Source organism: Convolutriloba macropyga, chromosome 8 (assembly GCF_964194025.1).
Source record: "Convolutriloba macropyga chromosome 8, txConMacr16.3, whole genome shotgun sequence".
Taxonomy (NCBI): domain Eukaryota; kingdom Metazoa; phylum Xenacoelomorpha; order Acoela; family Convolutidae; genus Convolutriloba; species Convolutriloba macropyga.
In genome coordinates this window covers 66,112,548-66,126,662 of record NC_134475.1, presented here as the reverse complement: position 1 = coordinate 66,126,662, position 14,115 = coordinate 66,112,548, and the positions used below count along the sequence as shown (strand labels likewise).

The 14,115-nt window shown below is 37.2% G+C and overlaps 1 protein-coding gene across 1 annotated transcript in view; it reads right to left on the bottom strand.

Moving 5' to 3' along the window:
- Nucleotides 1–14,115, bottom strand: part of LOC142345144 (adenylate kinase 9-like) — a 163,123-nt gene that overhangs the window by 102,680 nt on the left and 46,328 nt on the right. The window contains exons 15-18 of the mRNA XM_075397232.1: nucleotides 11,896–12,091; nucleotides 10,525–10,563; nucleotides 7,975–8,109; nucleotides 6,797–6,892 (exon numbers count right to left, since the gene is read on the bottom strand). Coding sequence (XP_075253347.1) covers nucleotides 6,797–6,892; nucleotides 7,975–8,109; nucleotides 10,525–10,563; nucleotides 11,896–12,091 — 466 coding nt within the window. The remainder of the gene's footprint in view (nucleotides 1–6,796; nucleotides 6,893–7,974; nucleotides 8,110–10,524; nucleotides 10,564–11,895; nucleotides 12,092–14,115) is intronic.

Below are 14,115 nucleotides of genomic sequence, written 5' to 3'. Positions count from 1 at the left end.
CTTCCTTGTTTTGCAGGTTCTGCTTGTTTTTTTTCTTTATGGTTCCATAGATGCGCTATGATGGGAACATCCAGTTTTCTGAGCACTGACAGTGATGAAATACCACAAAAATCATTATCAATGATCACAAATTTCTGATTTACTGCTTTCGCTTTTCTTTTTTGCCTCTCTCTCTATCTCTCTCTCTCTCACTCTCTCTCTCTCTCTCTCTCTCTCTCTCTCTCTCTCTCTTGTGGTCTCTTTTCTCTCGTGTTTTTCTTTGCTGTTTTTTTCGTTCTATTGTTTGTCTGATTTATTTTTTCTCTGTGGTTCTCTAGTGGCTTCTTTGCCCCTATGCTTTCTGGTCTTCCTTGTTTTGCAGGTTCTGCTTGTTTTCTTTCTTTATGGTTCCATAGATGCGCTATGATGGGAACATCCAGTTTTCTGAGCGCTGACAGTGATGAAATCCCCACAGATATCAATATCAATGATTACAAATTTCTGATTTACTGCTATCGCTTTTCTTTTTGCCTCTCTCTCTCTCTCTCTCTCTCTCTCTCTTGTGGTCTCTCTTCTCTCGTGTTTTTCTTTGCTGTTTTTTCGTTCTACTGTGTTTGTCTGATTTATTCTTTCTCTGTGTATCTCTAGTGGCTTCTTTGTCCCTGTGCTTTCTGGTCTTCCTTGTTTTGCAGGTTCTGCTTGTTTTTTTTCTTTATGGTTCCATAGATGCGCTATGACGGGAACATCCAGTTTTCTGAGCGCTGAAAGTGATGAAATACCAAAGAAATCATTATCAATGATTACAAATTTCTGATTTACTGCTATCTCTTTTCTTTTTTGCCTCTCTCTGTCTCTCTCTCTCTCTCTCTCTCTCTCTCTCTCTCTCTTCTCTCATGATTTTCTTCTCTGCTGTTTTTTTCGTTCTATTGTGTTTGTGATTTATTTTTTCTCTGTGGCTCTCTAATCGCTTCTATGTCCCTGTGCTTTCTGGTCTTCCTTGTTTTGCAGGTTCTGCTTGTTTTTTTCTTTATGGTTCCATAGATGCGCTATGATGGGAACATCCAGTTTTCTGAGCGCTGACAGTGATGAAATACCACAGAAATCATTATCAATGATTACAAATTTCCGATTTACTGCTTTCGTTTTCCTTTTTTGCCTCTCTCTCTCTCTCTCTCTCTCTCTCTCTCTCTCTCTTTTGTGGTCTCTCTTCTCATGTTTTTCTTCTCTGCTGTTTTTTTCGCTCTATTGTTTTGTCTGATTTATTTTTTCTCTGGTTCTCTAGTGGCTTCTTTTGTCACTATGCTTTTTGGTCTTCCTTGTTTTGCAGGTTCTGCTTGTTTTTTTTTTCTTTATGGTTCCATAGATGCGCTATGATGGGAACATCCAGTTTTCTGAGCGCTGACAGTGATGAAATACCACAAAAGTCATTATCAATGATCACAAATTTCTGATTTACTGCTTTCGCTTTTCTTTTTTGCCTCTCTCTCTCTCTATCTCTCTCTCTCTCTCTCTCTCTCTCTCTCTCTCTCTTGTGGTCTCTCTTCTCTCGTGTTTTTCTTTGCTGTTTTTTTCGTTCTACTGTGTTTGTCTGATTTATTCTTTCTCTGTGTATCTCTAGTGGCTTCTTTGTCCCAGTGCTTTCTGGTCTTCCTTGTTTTGCAGGTTCTGCTTGTTTTTTTTCTTTATGGGTTCCATAGATGCGCTATGACGGGAACATCCAGTTTTCTGAGCGCTGAAAGTGATGAAATACCAAAGAATCATTATCAATGATTACAAATTTCTGATTTACTGCTATCTCTTTTCTTTTTGCCTCTCTCTGTCTCTCTCTCTCTCTCTCTCTCTCTCTCTCTCTCTCTCTTCTCTCATGATTTTCTTCTCTTCTGTTTTTTTTCGTTCTATTGTGTTTGTGATTTATTTTTTCTCTGTGGCTCTCTAATCGCTTCTATGTCCCTGTGCTTTCTGGTCTTCCTGTTTTTGCAGGTTCTGCTTGTTTTTTTCTTTATGGTTCCATAGATGCGCTATGATGGGAACATCCAGTTTTCTGAGCGCTGACAGTGATGAAATACCACAGAAATCATTATCAATGATTACAAATTTCCGATTTACTGCTTTCGTTTTCCTTTTTTGCCTCTCTCTCTCTCTCTCTCTCTCTCTCTCTCTCTCTCTTTTGTGGTCTCTCTCTTCTCATGTTTTTCTTCTCTGCTGTTTTTTTTCGCTCTATTGTGTTTGTCTGATTTATTTTTTCTCTGGTTCTCTAGTGGCTTCTTTGTCACTATGCTTTTTGGTCTTCCTTGTTTTGCAGGTTCTGCTTGTTTTTTTCTTTATGGTTCCATAGATGCGCTATGATGGGAACATCCAGTTTTCTGAGCACTGACAGTGATGAAATACCACAAAAATCATTATCAATGATCACAAATTTCTGATTTACTGCTTTCGCTTTTCTTTTTTGCCTCTCTCTCTCTCTATCTCTCTCTCTCTCTCTCTCTCTCTCTCTCTCTCTTGTGGTCTCTCTTCTCTCGTGTTTTTCTTGCTGTTTTTTTCGTTCTATTGTGTTTGTCTGATTTATTTTTTCTTTGTGGTTCTCTAGTGGCTTCTTTGCCCCTATGCTTTCTGGTCTTCCTTGTTTTGCAGGTTCTGCTTGTTTTCTTTCTTTATGGTTCCATAGATGCGCTATGATGGGAACATCCAGTTTTCTGAGCGCTGACAGTGATGAAAATCCCACAGATATCATTATCAATGATTACAAAATTCTGATTTACTGCTATTGCTTTTCTTTTTGCCTCTCTCTCCTCTCTCTCTCTCTCTCTCTTCTCTCTCTTTTGTGGTCTCTCTCTCTCATCTTTTTCTTCTCTGCTGTTTTTTTTCGTTCTATTGTGTTTGTCTGATTTAATTTTCTCTAGTTCTCTAGCGGCTTCTTTGTCCCCTAGGCTTGCTGGTCTTCCTTGTTTTGCAGGTTCTGCTTGTTTTTTTTCTTTACGGTTCCATAGATGCGCTATGATGGGAACATCCAGTTTTCTGAGCGCTGGCAGTGATGAAACCCTCAGAAATCATTATCAATGATTACAAATTTCTGATATATTGCTATCACTCTTGCCTCTTTTTTTCTTTCTGGCTCTCTTCGCTCTTCTTTGTCTCTATACTTTTCGGTCTTCCTAGGTTTGCGGGTTCCGCTTGCTTTTTATTATAGTTTCTTGGATGCGCTATGATGAGAACATCCAGTTTTCTGAGCGCTGACGGTGATGAAATCCCACAGAACTCATTATCAATGATTATAAATTCCTGATTTTACTGATATCGCTTTTCTTTTTTGCCTCGCTCTCTCTCTCTCTCTCTCTCTCTCTCGTTTTTTCTCGTTGATTATACTGTTTGGTCTTTTTTGTTTCGCGGGTTCTGCTCGTGTTTTCATTATGGTTCCCTAGATGCGCTATGATGGAAACATCCAGTTTTTTGAGCGCATATAGTGATGAAATCCAATAAAAATGATCATTGATTTTTCTTTCACTTCTCTTTTTTTTGCCTCTCTCTCTCTCTCTCTCTCTCTCTCTCTCTCGCTCTCTAGTTTTCCCTCTGTCACTCTTTATCTCTCTCTCTCTCTCTCTCTCTCTCTCTCTCTTTTTCTCTCCCTCCTTTCGTTTCTTGCTTGCTTTCTGTTTTTCTTTCCCTCTTTCTTCCTTCTTTTATTTTTTCTTTGTTGCTTTCTTTCTCGCTCTCTCTCTCTCTCTCTCTCTCTCTCTCTCTCTCTCTCTCTCGGTATCTCTCTCTCTCTCTCTCTATCTCTCTCTCTCTCTCTCTCTCTATCTCTCTCTCTTTCTCTCTCTCTCTCTCACTCTCTTTCCTTCTTTTGTTTTTCTTTTTGTTTTTCTTTCGCTCTCTCTCTCTCTCTCTCTCTCTCTCTCCCTCTCTCTCTCTCTCTCTCTCTCTCCCTCTCTCTCTCTCTCTCTCTCTCTCTCTCTCTCTCTCTCTGGTGTGCTTGCGCCTGTGCGTTTTCTGCCTTACGGGCATTTTTTTTGTTTTTTGTTTTTTTTTGTGAGTTTTTTGTTCTCGTTTCGCTCTCGCTCGCTTCAGCACTCTCCTTGCTCCTTTTCGCGCTTGTTCTCGCTCGCTCGTCGCCGGTTGCTCGTTTTGCCAGCTCGTTCTCGTTCGCTCGTCGTCGTTTGCTCGGTTTTGCTTGCTCGCTCGCCGCCGCTTGTTCGGTCGCTCGCCTCTTCTGTTTTTCCCCCTTGCTGTTTTCTTCCCATCCCCTTTCACCTATGGTGATGTGCTTTTCTTTTGTTTGTGTGTGTTCAGCCCCCACCCTTCTCTCTTTCGCTCCTTTTCTTTCGTGCTTCACCCCCGCCCTTTCTGTGCCCCCTATCATGTGCTTGTGTTTTGCTGATGTTCTTATTTATATTTGTTTGCTTTCTTTTGCAGCACACAAACCCCCTGCCCTTTCTGTGACCCCTTCTGCGCATTTTGATGATGTTCCTATTTATACGTGTTAGCCTTAGCAATTTTAGGGTCTCTCTTTTTTTCTTTGGCGGTTAGAGAATAGGTCGAATCCTATTCTCTAATCTTCAAAGAAGCCAAAGAGGCCCGTGCAGCAGCTAAGGCACGTTTCCGGCGCTTCATGCAAGACGGTTATCTTGCAAGAGTAGGGCTTTGAAACTTCTTTGAAACTTCTGGACATAAGCATGAACTTTGAAACATCAGTCAAAAACAAGTTAAAAGAGGCATACCATTTGGAATTGGAACAAAACTACAAAATAAATAAAAAACAAATGTCAAAAATAAAACAAAATTTTTGTATGGGATCACTTTGTGTCGATATTGAAAGATCGAAAGTCCAATACACTCCAAATACACTCGTCATTTTCAAAAACTATTCCTCGTGTAGAAGTTCTTCAATTCCAGCAAATTTCTGTCATTTCTGAGTCCATGGCACACCTTTCTGCTTTTCTACACAAACTTTGAAATATCTCGAACATGTAAGTTGTATTAAATGCTATTCTTTTTCTTTGGGGCTAAACTTATGACATGGAAATTTCACATATGGAAAATTTCACAATTTAGGTGAAAACACACAAAACTTTTTTGATTTGAAAATATGCAACCATGTTTGTCGTTATTTCAGGTTTAAAAACATTTTACACCATAATCTACCCAGAAAATTATAACTTAAAAAGTAACAAAAGTCACGAAAATGCTGCAGACGTTTTTCTAATTATGCCCACAAAACAGTCAAAACAGAATTAAGTAGGACACAAATATTCTGCTCTACGAAAATCATGCCGCATTTTTTTTTCAAAACCTCTGATAATTTATCATTATCATATTTATCTACAAACGGGATTGCCAATTCTCTGCCATCTTAAGATTAAATGTGTGATTCAGATTCTTTAAACTACCCAACAAAAATCTGCATAGATCCCAGACCCCAGCTTTGGATTGTAATTGTTCAAATGTTTAGTTTTGGGTGGGAGTTCGGTTTGCGGTTTTCCAATAATTGCTTTTCTGTGCCGCTCAAATAAGAAAAGTTCGCTCTAATTTTTTTCTTTCACACATCTCTAAAAATGACTTAAAAATAACGAATTTATTGTGCAGCAGTTAACAACAATAACATTCAAGCATAAACAGACAAACGTCGGACTGACTGCTCACGAACGACAGGCGGGGCAATTGTAGCCTAGATAAACTTTTGTTCATGGGTCCAAAAACTTTCGCCAAGGGTGAGGTTCAGGTTCTAACCCACAACCTCTGCCGTACTCGGCTGAATCATTTGCCACGAAGCGTGAAAAAGTCACTTGAGAATTTAAAGAACGTTCTAGAACATTCTAGAGCAAAAATGGCAAAGCAAAAATTTTGTATAAAAGATTAACAGGTTTACAATAAATGCTTCAAACTTCAACTGAGAGCAATTAATAATTTAATAAGCACTCACCCACTCAAGCACAGCTGATTGAATAGTGACCTTAATGATAAAGTTCACTAATTTTCTGACTGGGTTCCGAAAATCGAGGAGGAACGATAATTTCGAAAAAGATTTCGGATCTGTAATATTTTGCCTCTCCCCACCCGTAGCTTTTCCTCACGCCCATAGGCGCATGCGCTATTTCTTTACATAGTAAGATGTTGTATAACAAATCTTCGGGGGGGGGGGGGGGGCTAAATATTGCACTATTTTACTTAAGAACTTGATAAGGGAATGGCCGAAAAAAAACATCAAGATAGCAGTGCAAAAAGGGGAACAGAAAATGTAACACAAAATGAACTGAATACAAATTGAGGAGTACAAATTGTAGTGTTTAACTACGGACACGAGTGGGATGATTCTTACTCTTTTAACCCAATCACTGGCAGGTGACTTTAACACACACAGAGAGACAATGAACACAGTTACACTCTCAAAATATGATATGAACAATAAATGGAGCTAATAGAGATACTTCAGGTAATTTAAACTTGATGTTAATTTACCAATTTCTCCCAATCGGGAGCAGAATTCTCATTCTTAGTTCGGTTGTAACAATTCTCTTTCAAAGAATTCTTTTCTTTCAATTTCAAAAATTTGACATTGGTAACTCGTCAAGCGCATAGAACGACCTGAGATTCTTGTATTGATATGCCATGCTAATTTGGACCCTGTAAAACACTGTCGACCATAAAACATACCCCATTTTAATGACCAGGCAACCACGTCTCGTTGCGTGTGTCTGGGGTAACATGTCTAGTTAGAAAACTGGTTGAACACACTAGAAGGTGAACTAATAGAAAACCCGGTAGCAAATAATTGCGAAATCAGTGGACTGTTTCAATTAAAAAGTAATGCGAAAGTGCTCACCTGGCTGCTTCCTCCAGTTCGAGCTGTTTCCTTTTCTCCTCTTCAATTCTGGCTCTGATTGCTTCCTCTACCTCGTCCTTGTTCAAGTCATAGTATCTAAGGAAAAAGGAAAAACAAATGAAAGGTAAACTTTTATACAAAATACAAATTCAAACAGGGAGTGATTCGTATAAGCCGAGTTTAGGTAAAAGAATTGCGCAACAATGCTAATCAGATGTTTCAAATGGTCAATTGTCTTTATAACAGATTCTGTTAATCAAAAATCATGCCATGCTCCGAAAGAAGGATTTCAGAAAGAAGTCAGCAACGGAAGCAGTTTTACAACTAGTTGAAACAATTTCGTCTAATTTAGACCAAAATAAAGCAACTGTTGCTATAGTTCTAGATCTTGAACCGACTTTAAAATCCATTTCGCATACAAAATTCCCTAAAAAATGAATTGCATGGCTTTTCTCAGAAAGCAAATGAAATACTGTTTTCATTTCATGCTAATCGCAGACAAAATGTAAAACTTAATGACCCGTTTTCTTATTGTGAAACTGTAAGTCACGGTGTGCCACAGGTAACTGTTTTCGGACCTCTCATTTTTCTTTCATATGTAAACGATTTTTCATATAACATAAACACAACAGAAAAAGTAATTCAATTCGCAGATGACGCAAGTATTGTCTTTTCTGGTAAAAAGTTAGTAATTTACATGAAAAATTGAAGGAAGTCTTACAAAAAAACAGAGATAAACAAGCTGACCTTAACCACCTGGTTATACTTAACCACCTGGTTATAATTTTAATTTGCTTGTTTCAAAAAAAAAGTTTTTATCGTAAGAACTCTTCCACGACAAGCAAAGCTCTGTTGAAATCCAATGTAGAAAAGAATACATTAACCTTAGACTGTGAGTAATTCAACGAAAATCAGGAACACTTTGACTGAAAATTTCTTATCCTTAAATGCAATTTTGCATAACGATAATAGTATTGTGTACCATTGAAGAAGCATTGTTTCTCATCTCAAATCTTTGGGTTATTTACTACAAACGCTTACATTCAAAAAAATTTCCGGATATAGTTAATATTTCAACAGCTAGTCTTTTAAATACTTATGCTCAAGCTCTTCGCTGCAGAGACTTAACTTAAAACCTAAACAATTAATAATAAATTGTGAGTTGATAAGTTCTCAACCTTTTCAGGAGGTACTGTCCCCCTTCGCTGTTGTCCTGAATACACAACACTTCATCCACTATCACGCCCTTGTCCTGCAGAGCTGTCCATTGGTCTCTTGTCCGAGGGAAGTTATCCAAAATGTATCCTCCATTTCTATACACACAAAAAAAAAACAAATTTATAACGATACTTGTAGTAGAATATTACACGAAATAAGTTATCGCAGAGCCTTAATTATTAACTGATAGCTCAGATTCAGAAAAAAATAAGACAAAATGTCCGTTCGCATTTTTTTGGATTAGGATGAAACCCAAAATTGATATTTTGTTGTTCAAATTCTGAATCAGTCGTAATTCAGAGCTACATGTGACATGAGCGCAGCTTCTGAACCAGTAATGAGATTTCTCTGAGAAACAGCCTGATTCAGGGCTGATTTACTCTGAGAGTTAAAACGCTCTCGTCCACATTTTAAAATGCCGAAAGTCTGCAATGCTAGAAGTTAAAATGCCAGGAGTTCCTATATAATGAGCCAAAAGTTGACTTCCAAGAACCATCATTTATAAACGTGCGCGTTTCGTGTTTTAAGCATGGTTAAGTGACTCTGCAGAAGTCACTTCGAAATTCTGGCTTAATCTCGAACCGCTTAGCAGTTCTCGGTAAACGCCAGAAGTTCTCAGTGACTTCAAGCAGAGTCACATAGCCTATTATTATTATTATTATTATTATTATTAAATTGACTTGGTACCCGCGATGCGGGAATCACTTTGTTAACTAATTAGAAACAGGACCAATTAACAGGATACTGATAGTATTTAAAGTTCAAAGCCTTTAATTTCAACAGCGAGTTCAGCTGTTTCCGAAATAACACTGTTGGACATGTCCAGTCAAAAGTTGAGATGTCATTTCGCTGAGAGAGAACATTTGCATATTTCACAACTCTCAAGACAAAATACTCTTCGAATTTGACTGATTTCGTCCAATTAAAATTGGTCTTCAAAAATTGTTTTGCTGCAGAACGGTTACTGCGTGGTCCCTTGAAAACTTTCCAATAATCATCAAACTTAAGGGCAGTATCACAGTTGTAAATTTTGTTCAGCATAAGAAGATCATTTCGAACCAAAAGAAAACTGATCGGCAACAAATTGTTGTAAATGAGGCTCTGATTGTAGTCACTATCTGTAAAAAATTTCTTATTCAAAGCCCACTTGAGCGCTCGTCTTTGCATCTTTTCGAGTTTTCTGCAATTTGGCCAATTCGAGAACCATACATTTGACGCGTACAGGAGAATTGATAAAATGTAACTTTTGTATAAACTTACTTTTACTTTCGTATTTGTAGAAAAGGGAACGTTTCTCTTCAAGAAAAAAAGCTTTTGTTGTGCCTTTGACAGCCGCTGATTGATATGACTGTCCCATTTCAAGTTATTAGTAATTACTACACCAAGATCATTCACCGAAGATTTGCATGTAATTTCTGTATCGTCTGCATACAAGTGGACACTACACTGATCTAACTTTTTTACATCAAAACATATAGCTTCAAACTTTGCATTGTTGAATTGCATTCTGTTTTCTTTTGACCATTTAATTGCTTTGTTTAAATCATTTTGTAGTGAAAATAAATTCATTTGACTTCCAATAATTTTTGTGTCATCGGCGAAAAGATATGTGCTGTTCTCCATTAGAGATGGAAGGTCATTAATGTACACAGCAAACATAAAAACCGCAAACACTGAACCCTGTGGACCACCACTCGTAACAGCTAACTCTGACGAATAATCATCTTTAACAAACACGCACTGCGTTCTATTTGACAAATAATCTGCAAAAAACTTATACCTAAGTGACCAGCATAATCAGCGAACGCAAAAAGTTGTATAGTCAATCCGATTATAGAAACAAATTATTTATGACGCAAATGATTAATTAACAAAAGAATTTCGCGAGTTTGAATTTGTCATCTTTGAGAATAAATGCACTTATATGAACAATGATGTGTTCTACGCTGAAATTCAATGGGCCGCAGTGCTCGTGTCAGAACATGATACATGATACAGTTGAATAGAAGACAATTTCAGGTGAAAACTTCTCAACAATTATTTGTGCTTTGAAACAGCCGCTAAAAACTCAAATATATTCTGAGAACTCCCTCAAACCATAACACCACAAAATCCCAGAAAATTATCCGCAGAGGCTTTTAGGTTTATTTGGGGGTATGTATTCAATCACTTTGTGTATCCATCAAAGTTGCTTTTTTAAACTATTTTCTATCAGCAAGTTAAATTTACAAAAAGATGACGTTTTTTATTGAATCAAGGTTACAAAATTATCATTTTTTTTTTAAATAATAACAAAAAATCTTCATTTTACTGATTTATATTGTGTAAATGATGCAATGAGCAACAAGCAAAATTTTTAATGCCCAGTTTAGTAGGATCTTGCGATGTAATGGAATGACAGGAAAGGTGTTGACAATAACAATGACCTCAATTATGAGGTGGGAAATAAGGTGAAAACTACTGATGATATTGACCGCAGCTGCAGAATAAATAAAGCAAATAATACAAACGCTATTTCATCCAGAGGTTCCACTTCATATGCTGTAGCCCTGTAAGCGAAAACAGTTATAGGCACAGCAAAAAAAAAAATCCCGCAAATTTTTGAGTGATTTATTTTTTGTACAACCTTATTTCTTATACAAATCAAAATTCCAACGACAGAAGCTGCCTCTACAAATTCAGATAAATTTCGCGTTGATTCAATACACATGACCGACACAAAATATTGTCCTCGGTTGAATAGAAAAAATGGTTATATTTAAACATAAACCGACAACTGTCGGAAGAATTGCTCTCGAACGACAGGCGGGTGCAAAAACATTTGACCCCACCGCGATTCGAACCACCGAAGTCACTTGAGAAGTCAAAGAAAGTTCTAGAAGAAAAGCGCAAAATTGTCAAACAAAAAAATTGCATAAAGACACACACGTTTACAATAATTGCTATGAATTTCGTTCAAGAGCAATTAAACAGTTTTTAGGAACCATTGAGTCTTGAATTTAAATCTTTGATGAGTAGATTGCAGCGCCTAGAACATCAAGACCTTCACTGCTTTTTGGATTTATTTTCTTGTGTGTAGTTCTCGATTGGTTAACTGACCCAAGCTCGCAAATGTCCTTTTTTAGCTCTATAATACAGCTGAGATCTCCTAAGTTTGTGAGAATTTCAAAGGATTCACCAAATTCTTTTCCCAAACCTGCTATTTTGTCACTGTATAAAAGCAAAATTTAATTTAAAAAGACCATAAGACACTACACTTTTGATTAAAAGTATCTAAATAGGCAAGGATGAATAACACTAGTTTAAGCCGCGGTTGTTCAAAAATTAATTCCATTATTTGGATTACGATAATTAAGAGAAGCGGAAAGTTATCTGTGGTTAAACTTTCCCAATTCGTATTCAAAGTATATCACCGGTAGTTTCAGTATCTGAAACGGATTAAAAACCGAGAAATACGGTAAAGAAATCGAGAGGGCGAACACGCAAATTTAAGCTAATTCGAAATTTATTTGATTTATTGTCTCTGTTTTCTTTATTTTCCGTTATTTTTTCAACTCAGAAATTCATTTTTAAACGCAGATCCAAAAAAAGTCTCAATTTTAAAAACGCCTCAAAAATTATAACGAAAAGAAGAAAAAAGCACATCTGTCTAGATAAGTAAGTAGTGGATAAAAGAGGGTACCGACCAGCCACCCGATATAAGTTCTGGATAAAAGGGGGTAGCGATTAGACGCGCGATCTGGCCTGTTTCCCCATACGCGGAGATTGTGTGGGGAAATGGGACAAGTCGGGAGGCTGGTCTGTACCCCCCCCCCCCCTTTATCCACTACTTAGATATGAAGATTGTACAAAACTTGCGCATTTATTCACAAAATACTTACATGGGAGTGAATGGTGACAATTTAACCATCTTCTTTTTCACTCTCTTAATTGCGCTCAGAATACTCTCCGCATACACTTCGGCCGGAAGCTCTAGTTCTTTTGTTTCGGCTAGTTTCACCGCCTGCTCCACTAGAGCTATAACCTCTGCGTGTGTTTCGTCAACTTCATCAACTGGATTCACCTCTTCGGCCGAACCTGTAAGTCGAACGGCCAATTAGCAGAAAAATTGGGATTGGAGTTTTTTTTAAAATAGTCACAAAATTCTATCACGCCGCGCACGCTTAGTCAATCGAAATTTTGAACAAACTAAATCGCACAGCTGATGATTAGCTCAACTTTTCAAAGATATTTTCTCCAAAAATTTTCCAAAAAGGTACCAGGTTGAAATTTAAAATCGATTTTTTTATAATGGCGTAATTTCTATTAGGTTCAATTTCTTTTGAGATGGAAACTTTGATAAAAGGCAGAAATCAGCCGACGGTCAATAATATCGAATTGTTTGTATAAGAATTGTTTGTATAATTATTGACCATTAGGTTGGGTAAATTTTGACTCTACTAATGCGAAATTAAAATATTAATAGTTTAAACTGCTGTAGTGCAGTGCAGAATTTAATAGCAGGTCAACGTACAAGTTCTCAAACGGACACCTGAAATAAATGAACAATCAACGCTGGTTAAGATAAAGAGATTTAATGAGTCTATTAAGTTTGATGCTCACTATGAAAGCTGCAGGCGAAAAACGACATGAAAGTAGAAGAATTTCATCTTTTCTGCCCTCCAGTGTCAATTTATGACATGCAATATGTCAATGAGATGCAATATAGCACGTTACTATGTAGTAAAAACAGCACGTGCGAGTAAAATTTGGGGGGGGGGGGCAGATAAGATTTGATGAGTTAGTCTAAATATACTAAAAGTTACACACTAAACCAGTTATGGCATTTGTCACGCTTGCCGATGACGTCACATGCTTAAAGTAACCAAGTATGATGAAAAAGTCGCTTTTAATGTGATCACATGTTTAAGGGAAATAGACTGCATATAATGACATAAGAATGTACCGATTCAACGTGATTGAAAAAAAATTATAAAAATTATTGCGTAATACATCTGCTTTTCGAATATGAGGCAGGAATCGAATTTTTCATTATTTCCCCGTGCTGTTTCCTTTAGCTTATTTGAGAAAGTTGATTAAGCGATACAAGTGCCACAGTACAAAAGCCTATATGAGTTTTGGGAACCCCATATCAGACCTCGTTTCTGAAAAAAAATAATTGCCCACTTAACCACTGCCATTTCCATGATTATCGCTCAAATCAACAAATATATTGAATCTATTCTGTTTAAACCCCCCCCCCCCATATTTCTTATGTTACCCAGTTACAAATGACAAATGATGCATTGTTATATAAAAACGGTACTATATAAAAAGGGCCAAAGCAGAGACGATCCGAAATATATTCCGTTTAAAAATTGAAAACTAACACTTGTTACTATCAATGTCAAAACTATCACACCATGGAAGAACAAATAGGTTAATGAGGTAAAACATGAGAACAGATTGAAAAGATCAAATTATAACATATGATTTAAAAATTCTATTTTCATGATCTTCTAAAACTCGTATGATCACTAAAAATGACGTCAAATGAATTATTTTTATGTCTACAATTTTACTATTTAAAACGAGAGGATCTGAACTACTGATAAGATGGTACTAAGACTGGTGCTAATTGGGAGGGTGGGGTGGGACACCTTACCAACGGAATCGGTTTCATTGGCCACCTCCGATATCTCCCCCAACACTCCTCCGCCCCCCGCCCCACCCGTGCCCCCCGTTGCCCCAGTGGCCGCAGAGGGGACGGAAGGTTCTTCTTGAAACACACAATAGAAACAATTAACCACACAACAATATAAAAGCGTGCATAAAAAATCAACAAAAATAAAACATTATAGATCAACCCAAGAAAACATATGAGGTTAGATAGCATCGTACGTATTTATAAAGACGTCATTGAAGAATGACGTTACTGGTAATGGATTTTAACAATAAAATAAGCACTGGTCAACAAACTGTTATTAAAACAAAAATCTCACACGCAAGACAAAACCGGTGAAACTTAACCCCAAAAAAGCAAGAACTAAGAAACTCAATACGGATCTCAAAACCCGCGATGGAATTAGCACATCACTCAGACTATAAACACTATCAAACCA